The sequence below is a fragment of the Felis catus genome, chromosome A1 (genome assembly GCF_018350175.1).
Source record: "Felis catus isolate Fca126 chromosome A1, F.catus_Fca126_mat1.0, whole genome shotgun sequence".
In the NCBI taxonomy this organism is placed as follows: domain Eukaryota; kingdom Metazoa; phylum Chordata; class Mammalia; order Carnivora; family Felidae; genus Felis; species Felis catus.
In genome coordinates, this window is record NC_058368.1 from 15,729,953 (window position 1) to 15,751,487 (window position 21,535).

Here is a 21,535-nt window from a genome sequence, read left to right on the forward strand (position 1 = left end):
CAGACCCTCCTAGGTGGGGGAAGTTGCCCATAGCCTCCACCGCGGCTGCAGTGAGGTTTAGATCCACTGCTCATGTGCCTACCTTTTTTTTTTTTTTTTTTTTTTTTTTTTAGCATTTATTCATTTTTGAAAGGCAGAGAGAGACAGAGCGTGAATGAGGGAGGGGCAGAGAGGGGAAACACAGAATCTGAAGCAGGCTCCGAGCTGTCAGCATAGAGCCTGACTCGGGGCTTGAACTCACAGACCGCGACATCATGACCTGAGCCCAAGTCGGACGCTTAACTGACTGAACCACCCACACGCCTTTGTGCCTACCTTTTCATTGGGATTCCTAGAGGCTGTGGGTAGAGATAGTTCCATGGCATTCCCACTTGGAAAATGGAAAACGATTTCTCCACATTGCAAAGCATGGTTAGGTATTACTGCAGACCGGTACAGAGTAGTTCAGGTGTGTTATAGGCTTGCTATACATCTTTCAGATTGCTGTAAGGACTTAACCATATTTTTTAATATTATTTTTCACGGGAAACACCTTATAGGTTTCAAACAACTGATTTGTAAGCTGGCTTTGGTTTATAAGTTGAAGACAGGCTGAATGCTTCCAGGTATGTGGTGCTGCAGGTAAGATTTGCAGGCATCGTGCCCTTAAAATGCAAAGTCTTCAAAATGTCAGGATAGGATCTGTTTTGCTTGCATATCTAGAGCACTCTATCACTGTATCAAGGGATCCTGGGATGAGTTTCAAAAAATGTGTATGTTATATATATATATGTGTGTGTGTTTTATATACATACATATATAACATATGTAATATATATATATGTATATGTATATATACACACACATGTATATATATAGCGTGCAAAAAGACCACCTGGATTGGATCAAATCTGTAAAGATACTTCTTTTTTTGTGACCATCAAAATACTACCTGGAGTTTTATTCAAAAACAGTGAATTACAAATGTATTACTTCATAGAGCCCTTTATTGGATTGATATAATGAAATCATTAATTTGTAGATTTGATGGATTTTGAGATTGTGCAAAAACAAAACAGCCTACTAGACTATTACTTCAGGGGATTTAGCTATTAATAAAATGGAGAAACTCATTCCTGTAATTTTTTTTTTTTGACAAATGAATTGAAATGGTGGCATTATCTAACCATTTCAGAAACCTTTATTGAAAAACCACAATTTAGGATGCTGTGGAGACACACAAATAAAATAAAAGGCAAGGTTTCTGCTCGTAAGGAAATCGTAATTGAATAAAGAAAATGGAAAATAGAACTGAGAATCAACCACGAATGGTGGAAAGACACAAGATTGTAGACATTGAATTACGGGTGTCAAGAAACACACTGTTGTCCTGATACAATCTCAAGTGAAACTACATATGTAAATATTATGTAAGAACAAGTCAGAAGGTACAAAGTGAATGGTCAGGTTATCTGCATGTAATAAACTTATCCTCTCAGTTTTAATCCTACCTCACCATCCTTTATGTTTCCTATTTTTTATTCAGTAGAAGCACAACTCCTGGCTACCTGTGGGACCATGGACAAATCCCTTGCCTAATCCTACTTATTTTTTTCTTTTAGCTTTTTAATGTTTATTTTTGAGAGTGACAGAGAGACAAAGCATGAGCAGGATAGGGGGGATGGTACAGAGAAAGGGAGACACAGAATCTGAAGCAGTCTCCAGGCTCTGAGCTGTCAGCACGGAGCCCGATGCAGGGCTTGAACTCAGGAACTGTGAGATCGTGACCTGAGCCAAAGTTGGACGCTCAACTGACCGAGCCACCCAAGCACCCTATCCCTTGCCTAATCCTACTTATTTCTGAAATGTAATTATTCCTATTGATAGATTTACTTGATCAGAGAAACTAATGCATGTAACATTTTTATCACACTTTCTTATATATAGGGAAAATAATAGCCGATAGTTTCACTTTTGCTGTGGCTGCTTGTTATTTTTTTTGAGCAGGTTCTGAAATGTCAACAAGTCAAACTATGTTTTCTCTTACAGTGTGCTTCAGATTCTATAGTATGCTGTTAACCTAGGTGAATCTGGGCTTAGATGGGTAAATTGGCATCAAGATCAGAAACCTTTCTAAATAGTGTTCCTGGATGAACTACATAAAAGTATTGATACTTCCCCTCAAAATCCTATTATTCTTTAAATATGCATTTTTATCACTAGCTTGCAAAGAGCATATTGCAGGTTTGGTTGCAGACCACTGCAATAAAGCAAATGCAGTAAAATCAGTCAAATGAGTTTAGTTTCCCACTGCATATAATAGTTATTATGTTTACACTATTCTGTAGTCCGTTAAAGAGGGTAATAGCATTCTATTTAAAAAGGGTACATACTTTAATCCAAAATTACCTCATTGCTAAGAAGTGCTAACCATCATCTGAGTTTTCAGTGAGAATTACCAAAATGCGACACAGAGACATGGACTGAATTTTCAGTGAGTCGTAATCACTGATTACGATAACAAAGACAATAATGAAACATTTTGAAATATTGTGAGAATTACCAAAATGTGACACAGAGACATGGACTGAGCAAATGCTGAAGAAAATGGCACCAGGACTTGCTTGGCACAGGGTGACCAAACCTTTCATTTGTAAAAACAATGAAGTATCTGTGAAGTGCAATAAAATGAGCTATGCCTGTAAATTATTTTATTTTTATTTAGTTTCATTAAGGATCTTATTTTTGGTTCAGGTTTGTACTTTTACACTCTTCGTAAATGCTCAGTCATTCTTCTACAATTGGCTTTCTATCATTTCTACTTGCATAAGCCTTGCTTTGTTCTCTTAAGTGACTTAAATGCTCTTAAAATCTGGTGGTAAATGAAGTTTGTTTATTCACGTAATCAGCATTAAGTGTCTACTATATACTAAGTACTGTGCTGGCATACTAATTTGAGTAAGAAATGGTTTCTGTTTTCAAGGGGCTTATTGTCTACTGCAGATGTGATAATATCACTGTTGCTGAAATTACTGGGGAGGAGTCATTTTTTAGCTTATTTTAAACTTTTCCACTTAAGTTTTGTCTTTAAAATGTTATAGTTAGTGTACTTCTGAAAGTTTCTATTTAGGTATCTCCAATTTTCATACCTTCAGAAACTGAGGTAGGATAGCCATTAGAGTGTAGGCTTTGGACCCAGACGACATGGGCTAGAATCACAGCTCCACTAGTTCCTAGCTGTGCGACCTTGAGTGAGTAACTACTTTATACCTGTTTCCTCTTCCATTGTAAAAGTTAAGTGAATCATGATATACACCAGATGCTTAGAACAGTGGCAGGCATACAGTAACCACTCAATAAATGTTAGATATTGTTATTAGTTTCTCTAAAACATCAGAAATAATCTAATTCTGAGTTTTAGGGGTAAATTATTGTACAATTGCTATTCATTAGTCTTGATAGTATCTCAAAAACACAGGCTTCTGATGTTAAGTATATGCATTTATCAATATTAGAAAACTTTTTTTTTTTTTTTTAATAATCTCTACACCCAACATGGGGCTTGAACTCATGACCCTGAGATCAAGAGTTGCATGCTTTACCAACTGAGCCAGCCAGGTGCCCCCAAAACTTTCTCTTTTTTATAAAGAATTTTCAATTTCTAGTAACATGAACTCAAGAGCAAGGTGTTGCCAGGAAGTAAGAAAATAAGTGCAATATATGTAAGTAAAATTGGGGAAGAGAGATGTAAAGACCATATAAGGAAGCAGATGCCTTGGTGAGAGAGCCTATATCCTTCCTTTAAATTTTTTTTGAAGTTTATTTATTTTGAGAGTGAAAAAGAGAGAGAGAGTGTGAGAGAGAGAGAGAGAGAGAGAGAGAGAGAGAGAGAGAGAAATGCCAAGCAGGCTCCACACTGTCAGCGTGGAGCCTAACGTGGAGCTCGAACTCATGAACTGTAAGATCATGACCTGAGCCAAAGTGAAGATTCGGGATGCTTAACAGCCTGAACCACCCAGGTGCCCTATATCCTTTCTTTAACATACAATTTCCTAGTGTTTTATAAGTTGGAATATGGGCTTAATACTAATAAGTTTGCATATATTTAAACATATGCCAATTTTATTTTTAAATCTCTGAGCACAGGTATATGATTATGGTTTATATTTAAATTCATGAGAATTATGCAGGTAGAATAACTGCTTCTCTCTTCTGCTTAAAAGTTATATTTCTCAGAATCATAATGATAATGAGAATCAATAAACAAAACTGCTGAAGCAGAGGAAAATCTTTGTTACGAACACCTTAATTTTTTTTTTTTGGGGGGGTTCAAAAGAGGTATAAACATTTTTAGTTATGACAGTTACTTCTTTAAAAATTATCAAAAGGCAGGCAAGGGCATAGGTTTATTCCAGGTTTATTTAAAATTTTAATTTCCGGTGAAATAACGTGACACTGATACATAAGAATACAAAGACGGCAAGTAACCTAATTCATCTTCCTGGTTTGCTCAAGCCTCCAGGCACCAGTCAAATATCGAAGTCGTATAAAAAGTAGGTCCTTGCCCATTTGTAGCCAGCTCCAAAATGGAACTAATTTAGAACCTGTGATTTAAAAATAATTAAAAAGTAATTAACTTAAATAAACTCTGGAGAAAATATATCAGTGTGAAATTATATTTTAGAAGTCAGTCTACATGACCTTTGTGAGCTTCTAGTCACCTTATTTTTTATATTAGGTATGTATGCATGTAATTATGTATATGTGTATATATTTAATTCCATCTATACATTTAAAAATGTTTTTTGGGGTGTATTTTTTTTTTTTGTTTTACATGCTACTTTTCAGTCTCATGTACTATAAAGAAACAGGTACATCTCCACATGTAATATAAATTAATAATCTGGGAGAAGAAATATAAGACAAAAACTCACTTTTTATTCTAATTCTACCAAAGACTCTTCAGTTAGCTAAGATAAATAATATCTTAGCTACGACATCTTCTTCCAGTGGTTGCTAAGAGGCAGTATGCCAACCCTAGTTGACTACAGGAGATCTGCCTCCTGGAGCATGTTTTAAAAGCTTGTATTCCTTGATTTTATCCCATAGAACTGTTTTTTCAGTAAGTCAAAAATAGATTGCAGGTCAGGTAACGAGTGCGAGGTGGTAAACTGTCACGGACTGATTGGTGACAATTTTCCACATTTAAGCCCAAATACTCTGGCTTCTTCCTGTTTTTCTTTCTTTTTTCCCCCAAATTTTGAGGTAGAGTTGGCAAAATTGAAATATATTTAAAGTGTTGAATGTAAGGATTTGATATATATACATATATATAAACACACATACACTTACATACACATACTGTGAAATGCTTACCACAATTAAGTTAATTAACACAGTTAATTAACATATCCACCTTAATTTTATTTGTATCATTTACAAAAGAAACATCTTCAAAGCTGAAGTGAGTGGTTTCTCTAATAACAACAAAAGTAAAACATCTTGGAAGTGAAATTAAACTGGGAAGGATCTAAATTGTGGAAATTTTGGATGGCCCTATTATAGGGAGGAGGCACTGAGTATATATGGCCGACAATTCTGGGAACGATTGATACAAAACCGCTCATTGAGTGCCGGTTAATGAAAAATAATACACAACTATCTCTGAAATGCAAATGAACAAATGATATAAATATGAAACCCATTTTTACTTTTCCCCACTTCAACTTCCTACAGAGTCTATGCTGGGCATAAATCAACACAGATCAACACAACAGATCTTACAAATCTGAGCAATCTTTTACCAGCTTCTCAATCCCCTTTGATCTAGGTAGCTACTGCAGAGAGTACTAAAATTTTTGTAAGCTAAGTTTGATTCAGCAAGACTCCAAGACGTTTGCATTTGTTCTGTACTGTATAGTTTGTATGATCCCCAGACTGCTTCTTAACCTTTTCCTGTCCCTAAACATCCACGGTTACATAACAGTCATGGTATACTGCAACAGTGACTTTCTGAGAGGAGGCCATGCTCAGCAGAGGAGGAAGGACTCAGTTGAAAAATCTCCACTTGAATGGTAAGTGCGCCCACACTGTGAATTAACTTAGGGGCATTGTAAGGTAAGCAAAGGAGAAAACTAGAATATTTTTTACGTTCTACAATATAAGCTTTCAAAGCTTTTTCAAACAGGAATTATTAAGATTTCTGATAGATTTCACATTATTTGAGATCTTAGAGATTTTCACATTTTTGGATATATGTACAGATACCAGTTAAAGACTGGCTCTGAATGGATGTGGACATTTGCGGTAAAAACAACTATAGTTCCTTATTAAGCTCTGCATGGTGGCTTGTAGGTAATCAATACCTACTGAGTAATGAAGTAAGACAATATTAAAAAAAAGATGACACAAAATTTATCTTAAAAGACTTACCAACTTTCTTCTAACCTCAGATTACCATGATCTTGTCTGCTGTAGAAGTTTTACTGAATTCTACAGTGGGGTAGGGTAGTAGGCCTATTGAAGCCCCCAGGAGGTGACTGCAAGGATAGAGAAGGTTGTGTGCCGTCTGGAGGGTGGAGGGGATTAGTAGCCAGAACTCTACACAACCACGTCCGAGTCAAGCCAGCTGAGGAGGTCTTGAAGGGGGCAGCCAGTTAAGTTTACTGGACTACTGTATTGTCTCCTATCTCCCCACCCCCACCTAGGATCAGCCGTAACATCAACAATATACTCACCTTCAATTTCGGTCCAGTTGACAGCAATTTCTGCTATTGGAATTTTAAAGAACTGTGCTATGTAAAGCAGTTCTACATCAAATGCCCTGAAACAGAAAATATATTGATTTTTATTTTTAAAAAGAGAGAGAGAGTGTAATTAAATCTCTACTTTGGCATGTTTTAAAGAAGCTTAAAAGGCAGATATAGAGCTTATATAGTAAAACTGAAAGATTCACAGAAGGTCAAACAAAAGGTTAAGTAGTTCAGGAGCTTCAAGGTCAATAATTTAGTGTGTCATTGCATAACAGTTAAATGAGAAATATGGTGTCTCCATCACAAGTCAGAAACCCCCAGAGGTAAAAAAGGCCGCTTGGGCTCTGAGAAAATTTAATCATGGAAATTTTTCAAAATCGATTGCTTTCAATCCCACGCTTCACTACCTCAAGGTACAGAACTCATAGCATTTTCAACTGATTCAGAGAGTTGATAAAACAGAACTCTGAGCAGCTCTTAGAGAAAATGTCCATCACTTAAGAGTTGTTTGATTTCATTCATCTACCACCAGAGGATCACGGTTTCTTTTCTTTCTTTTTTTTTTTTTTTTCAAGTTTGTTTATTTTTGAGAGAGAGAGAGAGACAGAGCATAAGTGGGGAGGGGCAGACGGAGAGGAAGACAGGATCCAAAGCAGGCTCCAGGCTCTGGGCTGTCAGCACAGAGCCCAGTGTGAGGCTCAAACCCACGAACCATGAGATCATGACCTGAGCCCAAGTTGGATACTTCACTGACTGAGCCACCCAGGCGCCCTAAGGTTTCTTTTTTAAATACATGGTTCACTAGGGCCTTGTTTTCTCCTTTGCCCTTCCTCATACGTCCTGGGCAATATAGTACTGCCAGCTGTTGAAAGTAAAAAGCCACTTTAGTCTGAAATGCTCTTTGGGTATAACTAAATATATACATGGGAATTCGATATATTGTCTCATTTTCACTTAACCATGTTAAAATCATCTCCAGAAGCTCCTCCTCAGTGGTTTAGGTCAAATCTGCTTTCCCTAGTTTCTGCATCTTGACTTCGAAATTTTCCTGGATTCTGCTTACAAAATTCTTGAGGCCAGTTTCCTCCTCTCACTGGCAGTGAGCTCGGGGAGAGCAGCACCATCACCTGCTAAACCTTCTTCACGCTCTGGTAACTGAAAGCGCTCGAGTCCTTCACAGCTTTGCTTTCCTCTTGAGCCATTAAGCCCCGCTTTCTGGACTGCATGGAACACACTTCGGACTTCCAGGGGGTTGGTTTTAAAATATTAGCACAAACACGAAAATATCTAAAACCCACTTCTGCTTGATTTCCCGGATTTCAGACAACTTGAATTTGGGAGTTCTGTCTTCTTGGCCACAAAACTGTGACTGTCCACTGTGTGACTTGTTTAAATCCCAAGTGTTTGGATAAGTGAATATGAAAACGTTTAAAAAAAAAAAAAACATGTAATGCTTTTTCTTATCCTAATAAAATATTTACTTAAGATGATAAAACCATCTACAGAGGCGTTCCTTGTGTTGTTAAAAGGACTGTGTAAAACTTCTGTTAACTAGCATGGGACACTCACAAAAGGAGGAAATTTTATGAATATTAAACCTGGTTAACCCTTAACCCTCCCCTTTAACACAAAACCAAAAAATACCCAAAAGGTTGAGTTGGTTCTAATGATATGCAATAATTTGAACACGATTATTAAATACTGTTCTAAGGATATCAGCATATGATGACTTATCAAAGATGCAAAACAACATAAGAATGATGAGTGGAAAGGAGTGGGGAAAAAGAAGCACGGATTAACTGAAATTATATTTACAAAAAAACCTTGTAAGGACTATTCATCTTCTATTACTTTTACTATATCCTTCTCTTTTAACATTTTAAAAGACACGAAGATGTTTGCTTAAAAAGAAATTTCCAGTTCACATCACCATAAGAGACCAATCTGTCACCAGAGCAAACATAACTGAAATACCAAGTACTTCTGGATAGAATCTCACGCTATGGCACATAAGCAGTATAAGGGTCACTCTCCATCTCCGATGCCTTCACGTGTTTTCACAAATGCGGGAGGGCAGAGCCACTGTTTTCTTTTGTTACTCAGTTCCTCGTATAGCTGTGACCTCACAGATCTATTCCTGAAGAACAAAGGGCGTGTTGATACTCTTTTAAACACACCAGGCACACATGTCCTCTACTGCTCCCTCCTGAAGTCCCACTAAAATTAAAACAACAATGATGGAATAAACATGTAAGAACAAAGAAGGGATGAAAGTAATAAAAAAAATCTGAAACTTGGAAAGTAGCTGGACAACTGGGAACTAGGAAAAGTAGACTGTGAGAAGGGAGAAGCTTAGAAGCAGGCTATGGGTCCCGCAGAGCTCTCCAAAGGCTCAGGCATCCCTGGCCTCACTGCAAATGAGGTCAGCAGGTGGTGCAGGTGGGGCTTCAAAAGGGAGGACTCACAGAAAAGCTCAAGGGGATTCTCCTTTCCTCAAGTTGGTTGTGTGAATGCTGGCAGCCAGGCTCATTTCCACCAGACAGGAAATCAGGAAATCCCACTTTAGTGAAAACAACCAGCCCAAAAGATAAGGACAGTTGAAAGTTTCCCACATAAAGCGGCCCACTATTTAATCCGTGGTGAGTTGATCAGAGTTCTCTGACCATGTACACAGCTTCCGATGAGCTTTGTAGTACCATACTAAATACGTGTGAGGCCAGACTTTAATGATAAAAACAAAGAAAATTGGGACAACAGAAACAATGGAGGGAAAGAAGAAAATGTCACAGTTTTAAATGAGACATTAAGTAGTGGAAGGTACTGTACTCATGAAACGAATAGGGTAAAAAAAATGAATACTAGAAAACAAGAGTTGTAGGAAGTTAACATTTTTGATAGCAGAAACACAAATTTAAAAGGAGTGCTAGAGGGGTGCCTGGGTGGCGCAGTCGGTTAAGCGTCCGACTTCAGCCAGGTCACGATCTCGTGGTCCGTGAGTTCGAGCCCACAATCCCTGAGTTCGAGCCCCGCGTCGGGCTCTGGGCTGATGGCTCAGAGCCTGGAGCCTGTTTCCGATTCTGTGTCTCCCTCTCTCTCTGCCCCTCCCCCGTTCGTGCTCTGTCTCTCTCTGTCCCAAAAATAAATAAAAACAGTGAAGAAAAAAAAAATTTAAAAAAAAAAGGAGCACTAGATGATAAAATTGAGGAAAATCTCAAAAGACATGAAACAGAAAAGAGAAGAGAAAATTATAGGATCAGCACAGAAGGCTCACATTTGTTTATAGGAGAGAAGGAAAAACTAGAGAAATTATTTAATGACTAAAGGACATTTCTCAGCAGTAAAGGACCCAGCTTTCCAGATTTACAGTGCCTACTGCATACACAACAAGATGCATGAAAAAGCCACATTAAGTCCCTGAATCATGGTATTTCAAAACACTGTGGAGTAAAAGCTTCCAAAAGGGGATGGAAACAACGTGCCATAGACAAAGAATCAAGATTCAGATTACTGACAGAATTGGACTTCTCTCCAGAAACACCGAGTGCCAAAGGCAACAGAGCAATGTTCTCAAAATCCCGAGGAAAAATGATTTCCAACCTAGATTTCTGTCTCCGGCTCGCCATGAGGCAAATGTGAGAGGAGAATAATGCAGTGCATTGCCAACGCAGTCTCAAGATTTTGTTGTCATTTCTTTAGGAAGATTCACAGAGGACGTGCTCTACTACAATAGGGATATAAACCCAGGAAAAAAACAGGAGCTGTGCAGCAAGCCCGAGAACAGCTAGAAAGGTGAGAGCCAATGAGACGTCTCCAAGAAAAAAGTGAAACTGATGCACAGTCTGGAACACACGGATGCACTGGAACACATGGAGAGGTACTTTCTACTCCTCATGTAGTGTGAACGTAAGTAAGTGACAGGTCCATCGTCAAGTAGTGCAACAGAAAACTCCAGAAATTTATTATCTTCAGGAAAACAAAAAGTACTACAAGAAAGGTAAAATAATCAGATTGTACACTATGGCTTGAATGTGAATTATCTTTACACACCTGTACCCATCAGTAGTGATCTGTATTTAGAAACTGTATTAGGAGGTTAAGTGTGAAGGGTATACAGGGGTTTAAGAAAACTATACTTCTCCATTGATTTATTTTGGAGTAATATCTAAAACTGAAAAAACAGAGACATGGCTATGCAAACCCATTATTTTGAATATGAAAGTAATTACCACAAAGGAATAGCACACAGCTGAAAGTGGCCATAGTCAGGGAGTAGGAATTGGGTTGAGGGACAGGGAGCAAAGGACGATGATTTTTTAGAAGCCTTATGGAAGTGACTTTAAATTATAACCATGTATATAACATTGATTAAAAAAAATATTCATGGGAAGAAAGTACATTTCAAGGACTCCATTTTTTAAATTACTCATAAACTGGGGCTGGGTGGCTTAGTTGGTTAAAAATCCGACTTAAGCTCAGGTCATGATCTCACAGTTTGTGAGTTTGAGCCCTGCATTGGACTCTGTGCTGACAGCTCAGAGCCTGGAGCCTGCTTTGGATTCTGTGTCTCCCTCTCTCTCTGTCTCTCTGCCCCCCCCCCCCCCCCCCCCCCCCCCGCTCACACTCTGTCTCTGTCTCAAAAACAAACATTAAAAAAAATTTTTTTAAATTACTCATAAAAAGAGTCAAATTATACCTTAATATTAAATGGAAATAATTTAGGTGAGATAACAGTTCTGAGGATGGAGATTTTATATATATGTATATACACATATATATATATGTGTATATACATATATATAAAATTAAATATATTTATGTCATGTTAAATATTATGCTTAAAATTTTATGTTTAAAAATGTTAAAATTATATAAATATTAACATACATAAACATACATTTATATTTAACATTATGTATATCTTTACTATTTAGCATAACCCATACTAGGTCTGTAATTCTGAATCAGAGATGCCTGCCTACTGGTTTTTAACTATAGCTTGATGTATTCTAATACCTAGAAACTCTACTTTACTTGAATTTCCTGAAAGTTATGAGAAAAACTGCAATGAAATTTTAGAATAAGTCCTTAAAATATCAGTCTGAGGGGACACTTACATTGGACATAAAGAGTAGATGCACAACTTGGTTTCTATAACTTGTGCTGCATAAGAAAGAAATACTTTAGTCTTTCTTGATTTTAAGTGCAGGAACAGAGATGCTTGAATAAAAGCCACTGATGAAACATTAATATGGTGACGGGCATATTGTTAATCAAGTTGATACATGTATATTTAGTGGTTCTCCTTTACAGGCATAAAATAAACATATGTGGACCCTAAAGAGAGATGTGAGAGGCTAAAATTTTAAATGAGGTCAATCCTATGTTAATCAAGCCCAAATAAATAATTAAAAAGGCATGCACATGAACATAAAATTTAAAAGAGAAAAAAAGTTTAAAATGTTCTTTAACTTAAGTAAAACTCTAGAATTATGCTGTCCAATATAGTAGCCACATGAGCACTTGAAATGTGGCTAGTCTGAAGTGAGATGTACTATAGTTGGAAGACATGGTACACAGAAAAATGTGTAAAATACCTGAATATTTTTTCATACTGAGTGTATGCCGAGACGTGACATTTTTATACAGTGTTAAAGTACACTATTAAAATACATTTTGGCGGGGCGCCTGGGTGGCGCAGTCGGTTAAGTGTCCGACTTCAGCCAGGTCACGATTTCGCGGTCCGTGAGTTCGAGCCCCGCGTCAGGCTCTGGGCTGATGGCTCGGAGCCTGGAGCCTGTTACCGATTCTGTGTCTCCCTCTCTCTCTGCCCCTCCCCCGTTCATGCTCTGTCTCTCTCTGTCCCCCCCCAAAAAATAAATAAATAAACGTTGAAAAAAATAAAAAAATAAAAAAAATAAAATACATTTTGGGGCTCCTGGGTGGCTCAGTTGGTTAAGCATCCAACTTAGGCTCAGGTCATAGGTCATGATGTCACGGTTCATGAGTTCCAGCCGCACGCTGGGCTCTCTGCTGTCAGCAACGGTCTGGCTTTGGATCCTCTGTCCGCCCCCACTCTCTGCCCCTCCCCTGATTATGCTCTCTCTTAAAACTAAATAAACATTAACAAAATAAATTTCATCTATTTCTTGTTACTTTTTTAGTGTGGCTACTAGAATATTTAAAATTACATATATGTCTCACATTATATTATATATTGGACATTATATTACAGAACAGACATTATATTGCCAGAACAATTATGACAAGAGAAACTTCATGATTTTTAAGTTATCAACCCTAACTTAATTATCAACCCTAACCCTAACGTCCTCAACCCTTAGTTCCCAACTTCCTTTCAAACTACAAAGAACCTAGCTTTTTGACCCTAGTTCTGAACCCAACAGTTGACTGAAAACTATATCCAGAGGGAGGGCTTTACTTCTAGAATGGCTTCTTAAATTAGATTCACTGATTTTGGAGTCCATTAACTATCAATATATTTTATTTTTCAACATAACAGAAACATGTATCTGAATCTGAAGATCAAACATACATTACTTAAACAATTTAGGGGTGCCTGGGTGGCTCAGTCTGTTAAGTGTCTGACTTTGGCTCAGGTTATGATCTCAAGGCTCCTAAGTTCAAGCCCCATGTTGGGCTCTGTCTGTGCTGATAGCCTGCTTTAGATTCTGTCTTTGTCTTTCTCTGCCCCTCCCTCACTCATGCTTGCTCACTCTCTCAAAAATAAACATTAAAAAAATTTTTTTTTTAAAATTTAGGATAGATATTAAAAACCATGTTTGATAATTTTAATCCTGAAATTAGTTTTTTAAAGTTATGGGGGGTTTATATGATATCTATTTATAGGGAGATAACATATCTTCGCAAATAGATGCACAAAAGTTACAGAAACTACAAAAATGGAATCTACTGGAATAATTATGTAGATTCCCACCATGAACACAATTCATACAGAACCCATGAGTAACACTAAGTATTAATTCTTTCAACAATATTTAGGAGGGGCTATAATGTGCCAGGCACTCTATTAGATAGGGGGATGGATGTATTAGCAAACAAAATCAGATGGGATTCTTGCCCTTTTGGAGCTTATGTTTTAATAGAGACAAAGAAACATTATGCAAATTAAAACAAAAACCTAATGATGTGATGGGTGCTGTGAAGAAGGGCTTATGGTACAGCAACATCGTACGATTAGGGGCATGTGATCTGGTTTGGAGAGTAAGAGTTCGTTGCCCTATGGAAGAGCTGAAGGAGGAGAAGTTGAAAAGGGAAGGGTCCCTATGTAGAGACATGGGTGGGTAGATTATGCAGCACCTCTCAAGGCCATGGGAAGGCACTGGGAAGCTACTGAAGGATTTTAAACAAAAAAGGTGCATTTGATTGATTACTTCTAATTTTGAAAAGACTGACTCCTTGGGCTACAGCGTAGGACATGATGGTGTCTTGGATGGTGGGGGGAAAGACAAAGAGAAACAAAGGGACATAAAAGCCAAAAGTAACAGGTCTGGGCCATGAACTGGACATGTGGAGGACCTGTGGGGAATGTCAGAGCTGACTGCAAGGTTTTAAGCTTTCATGTGTCAGTGTTACTCACTAAACCGGCAGAGAGCCGAGGAGAGGTCTGGGATGAAGACAGGCCAGGAGACTGGGATATGTCCGGACAGTGAGCTCAGAAGTATGGAGCACTGCTGATGGGTTAATTAAGACAGTAAGTGGTCATATCAAACATGACCACTGGGTTTCATGACAGGAGGTAACGAGATGCTTAGATGGAGGGGCGGAGGGAAAAATCCACACTGAGGTGGCGTAAGGCATGAGTGGGAAGTGAGAAAACAGGGACAGTGAACATAGAGTGCTCTTTCAAGAAAAGCTGGCTGTGAAGGGAAAAAGGGCTGGAGCTGGAGAGGTACTGAGGGGGGCTATCAATAGAGAGAGGCTGTTTTTTGTTTTTTGATTTTTAAATGGCAAGGGAAATTTAAACTTGTTTTAAAAACCTGTGTAAAAGATGTGGTTAAGGAGAAAAGACAAGACAAAATAAATGAACAGGATGAAGTTTTTAAGAAGGTAGAAGGTGGAGGCGGGGTGGGGGGGCGCCTGGGTGGCTCAGTCAGGTAAGCGTCTGACTTCAGCTCAGGTCATGATCTCACAGTTCGTGAGTTTGAGTCCCTCATCGGGCTCTGTGTGGATAGCTCAGAGCCTGGAGCCTGCTTCAGATTCTGTGTCTCCCTCTCTCTCTGCCCCACCCCTGCTTGCACTCTGTCTCTCTCTGCTCTCAAATATGAACAAACGTTAGGGGCGCCTGGGTGGCGCAGTCGGTTAAGCCTCCGACTTCAGCCAGGTCACGATCTCGCGGTCTGTGAGTTCGAGCCCCGAGTCGGGCTCTGGGCTGATGGCTCAGAGCCTGGAGCCTGTTTCTGATGCTGTGTCTCCCTCTCTCTGCCCCTCCCCCGTTCATGCTCTGTCTCTCTCTGTCCCAAAAATAAATAAACGTTGAAAAAAAAAAATTAAAAAAAAAAAAAAATGAACAAACGTTAAAATTTAAAAACAAAACAAACAAACAAACCACAGAAGGTAGAAGGGGATGCAGAGGTCCAAAGACTGGTTTGTCATATGTCGGAGAGGGAACTTACTACTGAAAAGTAAAGAACAAAAAGAAAACGGGTACCCTCTTTCACTTTGCTATTTCTGAGCTTTTTTTTTTTTTTTCTTCAGAGGAAAAGAAGGAAGCCTAAAGAAACAGGATGTTTTTAAGGCTTTTCAATTTGTACCATCCACAATTAAGGTGAAAAAATTAACTTTATACCATATGTTAGGTTTGAGATTTTGAAAATTAGATCCAACTCAGTAAAAGAATAAAGGCACAGATGAACTTTACATACATTAAGTGTCAATTCTGTTTAAACTTCAGTGTTCACTCTGAGAATATAGGGCTGTTTCTCATTGCCTGGAACAACTGCTGTGTAAGACACGCCCAGGACATCTGCTGGGAACTTACCATCGTTCGATGTGCAGAGATGAAAACGTCCGTGAAGCTGCTTCTCGAGTTAATAATTTGAAGCCACACTGTGTGTCTCTGATCCCTTTGACACAAAGGAACCACACCAGAAAGTGGAACCCATACATGAGCAGAGTACGGAAGTAAGAACGCTAAAAGACAAAATATAAATGACTTTTCCATTAATCTGTAGAGGACAATTGAAAACACCTGGCTGTAGACAACTGCATTTTAATATTTAATTGACTGGGTAGATCTTACATATGAACACCATTGTTCTGTTGGCTTCACTGGCAAAGTATATTATATTAGAGCAGGGGAGTGGTACCAGGGGAGCAGTTATTCATTTCCCACAGGTTCGAGAAGAGTCAGACAAGAAGAATCACAGTACCTGTGAGAGGTCAGGGCTTTACCAGAAGTACACCACAGCAGTTTTGGGCTGATGAACCAGCCTCTGGTTCATCTATAGATTTTGTGCCTGTTTGCCCCAAATAGATTTCAGTTTCAAAAAAGGTGACAGTTACTAGAGATTCTTGGAAAAACAAAACACTATGGTTTAAACCTAAAGTTCTATGCTTAGTTAATGAGAATACTGATAGAAAAAGTACAGCAGAGTATCTGTCAAAAAGTCACAGACTAAGGAGTCTGAAACAACAGTCTCTTCAATTGGTATGGCAGACATCTGATAAATATACTTTTAACAATTAAGTTTTTTAATGCTTTGGATATCAAACCTAAGTGGTCTGTAATCCTATCTGAATATTCACTATTATTAGTAATTACTTTTATTAATAATAGTAACACAACATAATATTCCATTATACATTAAACACTGCAAACGTTAAAACATAAGATAAATAGGTCATTAATTATCATATTCAAGACTTTCATGTTTAAGATTAAAAGTTTTCTCAAATGTAATAGATCCATGGAATGATACACGATATATACACACTAGCAACCTACTAAGAATCTATGTAGAACATTTAATATTTCATACTATTTAGTGTTTCCCTTCCTCCTTTTGGCTTTTGCTTTTTATAACTGTAATCTGTAGTGTCATTCTTCATTTACGTGGCTTTTTCTATTATTATCAAACAGAACTATGACGGACCAGTGATAACACAACAAAGTACAGAAAGCCAGTGACCTGAGCAGACTGATTATTTGAATCCTGGCTACATTAATGATTAGGGTGGCCTTGAGCACATTACTTCAACTCTCTATCCCACTTTCCTCTTTTATCAAATGGGAACGAAAATGCCCACCTCACAAAGTTACTGTAAAGATTAAATGAGATAAGATTAAAGCCTTTAGCCAAGTGTTTGGCACAGACAGTAACAGGAACTCAATAAATGTTTTTAATAAAGGAAGAAAGCTTGGGAGCTCACTTTACATCCTAACTGCAGTTTCATTTGTGTATTAAACAGGGCAGGAAGGGAAAAAGAATAAAACACTTATCTATAAGGTACGTGAAACATTTTTTTTAGTGTGTGTGTGTGTCTGTGTGTACGTACTTCTCTGTGTTTTTATTATATTTCACATTACAAAGGAAAAAAAAAGTGAAATAACATAGTGGAACAAAATAGCTGCTGTGCAAACGACTGAAAATGATTAGTCTCCATTCTTTCTACATTAGATAAAATTTTAGAACTCTCTAGAAATAAAAAGTGAAAAGAGTACTAAAGCAAATTGGAAAGAGCATAAGAGCAGCTCATAGAAAAGGACACAAGAGAGCCCTTTGAACATATAAAACAATGGTCATTCTCATTAGCAACCAATAAAACCAAATTTTAACCATAGCGTGATACCGTGTTATACCCATCCAACTGGCAAGCGTTAAAAGGAATCCTAGCATTAAATCTTTTGTTAGGATGTGGAGCAATGGGATTATTCCACTAATGGAAATATAAATCAGTTACCACTTTGGAGCAGTTTTGCAAAATGTTTGTCAACTGTAAAACAAACTTTTTGGAAGGATCTATCACTTCTCACTTATCACCTAGAATCATTAGTTATTTTCTGATGTAAACAGGTCTTACCTCTCTAAGCAGATAGGGCAGAAACCTCATCATAAAATACTTGGGTAATCTCATAACAGCTTGCTCAGAGCCTTTCACATAAAATATTTCCAATAAACACTGGTTGACTGATTAAACCTCCAAAAGAGCACTTATGCTTACAAAAGGAACAAATAGAAACTGAAAGATAGAAAAATTAAAATCACAAGGTAAAAAAAAAAAAATAAATAATAATAATGCCTATAAACTATTTTCCTTGAATGATCTTGAATGTGATTTAGGTGAACTTACTGGTTACCAAATGGAAATATTCATGGCCACTCTTGCTTGGATGTTAATAGAACATTTTTGTTTGTTTAAGAATAATGGTTATTTTTAAAAAACCAGAAACACATGGACTTCATATGAAGAACTTAACTTATTTGATTCCTAACATACAAACAAGAGGATCTCCCTTTAATTTTTATTTTAACTTTGCAAAATATCTTATAATTTATAAGCCATCTAAAAATATATTATGCAACGGACTTAGTTACATAAAACTAACAGTCATAGAGTAACATTATACGAACTTCTGAAATAGACATTTAAAAATATGAAGGAAAAAGACATTCACTACTTCATTATTAACAATATTCTCTCTAATGCTGATGAAATGTAAATAAGGAATTCAGGTGGAATTTAAAGCTGACTGGTACTTTTATTATCTTAAAATAAGTTCAAAGAAGTCCCAAGATGTAAGCCAAGACTCTTCGAAGAAATTCTAAGGACATCAAATAAACACCAATGGATTCTATTTTGAATCTTTTAAAAATAATAAATGCAAGAATACCCAGACAATATAAACATCCCTGTTATAACTGTTACACAGAACATATGGGCATATGAACACACTCTCTCTTGCCTTCACTAGCTTCTTAATTACTCTCTTGCTTCCTATTTTTCCAAATCTTTTTTTCTTCACCAAATACATTATCCTTTCTACTTTTCTACATTTTTTAAAAAGGAAAAAAGTAAACATAAAATCATTAATTTAATATCAGCCTGGTCTCATTAAGTGTTTTTGTTTATACAGATAATTTTTACATAAACAATTATGCAGTATTTATAACACTGTACTCTTTTCTTCATATAACCTAATATTTTGGATATTTTCTCATATTATTATATAGCCTGCATGATCATCTGTTTTATTGGCTGCATATTTCATCCAGGAAAATATCTGTATTTTCTATTGTTGGAATTTAGCATTTTATCATTTCTTTTTTGTTTTTAGATATCAAGTATTAGGTTTTATTTTTTATTTTTTCTATTTTAGGGAAAGAGAGAAAGAGGTGGAGAAGGGCAGAGGGAGAAAGAGAGAGAGACAGAGAGACAGAGAGAGAGAGAGAGAATCCTAAGCAGGTTCTACACTCAGCATGGAACCTGAGATGGGACTCGACCCCACAACCTTGGAATCATGTCCTGAGTGAAGATCAAGAATCAAATGCTCAACCAACTGAACCACCCAGGCACCCCTATAGTTTCTATTATTTTATAATTATAAAATTATAAAATTTATAGAAGTATAAAATTATAAATAATGTAAACATCTTAGACATATACTCTTCCTCTTCTATCCCCTGTGCATCAGTAAATTGATGAAGCTGGACTAGCTAATCTCTAAGCAATCTTTCAATTTTAAATTTCTAGGAGTATGATAATCTCGATGGTTAACAGATTACCTTTTTTAAAACCAGTGAGTGTCCACAGAGACACGGAACACTGGATTAGATGCTAAGATATTAAAATAATTTATTTCTTAGAAAGAGTCTAGGTTTCCATACTTGAACATAATTCTTAAGAGGTTCTATGACCCTGCCATCAGTATATCTTGAAAAAAAAAAATTTCTTTGTGTCTTATTTCAGAATCATTGAGGGAGGGAAAGGTTTAACCTTTTATTCCACTGGTTCTCAAACTCTGGGTGTAAGCGTAGCCTGGGAAATTGTTAAAAATGCAGATTCCTGGTTCATTTCTACAGTCTTATTCAGTGTGCCTGGGATTGCCCTAGAAATACACATGTTTAAAACCAAAGAAAAAAACCTCCCCAGATAATTTTGACGTTGGATTGAAAAATACTGCTTTATTCTTGATCTATTTGGCGACTCCAGTAGATGAACCATAAAGAATATAATGGACAATTACTGGGCTTGATACACTGGGCCCACATTTTTAAGTGAATAATTAAAATAATTTTAAAAATTAAAAAAGAATTTAAAATTGCACAGAATAAATTCCTTATTATTTTTTCCTCCCAAGTTACTCCAACTTTTGTAGCCCAATAATACAAATTACAAAATGAAGAATTTAAGGTCTTTAGTGAGGGCAGTCACAACTTGTTAAATTTTAAGATACAGTACTTTTCTAAGAGGAATAAAGTTAAAAAAAAAAAAAGGAAAAAAAAAAACCTTTAAATGTACTTAAATGTGCCATTAAAAGAAAAACTAAAGGTAAGCTGAATGGTTCAGAACTGTATCATTTAGAAAAGTTTGCCTTATATCAGAACTGAATGGGGACTCCTGTGTCTTAAAAAGAAAAAAAAAAAATAAGCTGCTTGCATTCTAAGTCAAAGTGAAGTTTACATCCTTTTTTGTAAACTCACTGAGAAAAATAATCAATTCCTAAACGTGTTAATCTTTCACACAGTAAAAAATTTTCTTTCCCTTTGAAAAGAAATTCATTTTTATGAAATTAAACATGAAAGCTTGCTTTTTGCTAATGAGTATGAAAACAAGAAAAACAAAATCTGATCCAGGACAGTTAGTAAAGCCTCACCTGAGCAATTGATTCTTTTTCCAAGTGAGCTCGAGATCCACATGCAATAGCCATTTGGTCCTGAGGAAAAAGCAGTAAAATGATTTGTCAGTATTTGAATATTTGAATATCAATAATCAAATGTGTATTACGCTAAGCGAAATAAGTCAAGAGAAAGACATATACCATATGATTTCACTCATATGGAATTTAAGAAACAAAACAGATGAACAAATGGGAAGGGGGGAAAAAAGAGGGAAACAAACCACAAGAGACTCTTAAGGACAGAGAACAAACTGAGGGTTGATGGAGGGAGATGGTGGGAGATATGCTAGATGGGTACTAAGGAAGACACTTGTGATGAGCACTGGGTATTGTGTGTAAGTGATGAATCATTGAATTCTACTCCTTAAGCCAATATTGTACTGTATGTTAACTAATTAAAATGTAAACAAAAAATTTTAAAAATAAATATTAATAAAAACATTTATTTTCAATCCAAGTATCTCATTTTTTAGACACTGATTTTTTTTTAAAGTCACATTAAATATCTTCAAAGGTTTACTAAGATATTCAGAATATGTACAGCTTCAAGAAGCCTGATTATACTTACTAAGAGGCCAATATTCAGGGCTAAATATCAGGGGCATGTACAACTTGAAAATTCATATTTTTAAATGATTTTTCTGATTAAAAACACTGTATCAACATAGTTAGAGGGAAAATAGTGGTATTAGAAAGAAAAGGGTATCTACAGATGGTATGATTATATCTATATAATCATTACTTTCTGGAAAATCCAAGATTATCAACTACTATAGTAAAAACTACTACAAACATTAAGGGAATTAAAAAAGTGGAACAAAATGAATATATATCATACTTTAGTCTTCATATGTACAAACAATAATCAGAAAATATAATGGAAGACAGTATTTGTAAAGTCAAGAAAGGAAAATCTAGAAATAAA

General features: G+C 36.6%; 1 protein-coding gene across 3 annotated transcripts in view; it reads right to left on the bottom strand.

The window, feature by feature from the left end:
* Positions 1-4,380: 4,380 nt before the first annotated feature.
* Positions 4,381-21,535, bottom strand: part of ALG5 (ALG5 dolichyl-phosphate beta-glucosyltransferase) — a 43,886-nt gene continuing 26,731 nt past the window's right edge. For all 3 annotated transcript variants that reach the window (XM_011285655.4, XM_003980336.6, XM_019825665.3), the window contains 4 exons: positions 20,587-20,646; positions 15,751-15,902; positions 6,717-6,802; positions 4,381-4,583 (listed from right to left, as the gene is read on the bottom strand). In XM_011285655.4, the coding sequence (XP_011283957.2) occupies positions 4,468-4,583; positions 6,717-6,802; positions 15,751-15,902; positions 20,587-20,646 (414 nt within the window). In that variant the 3' untranslated portion in view covers positions 4,381-4,467. The remainder of the gene's footprint in view (positions 4,584-6,716; positions 6,803-15,750; positions 15,903-20,586; positions 20,647-21,535) is intronic.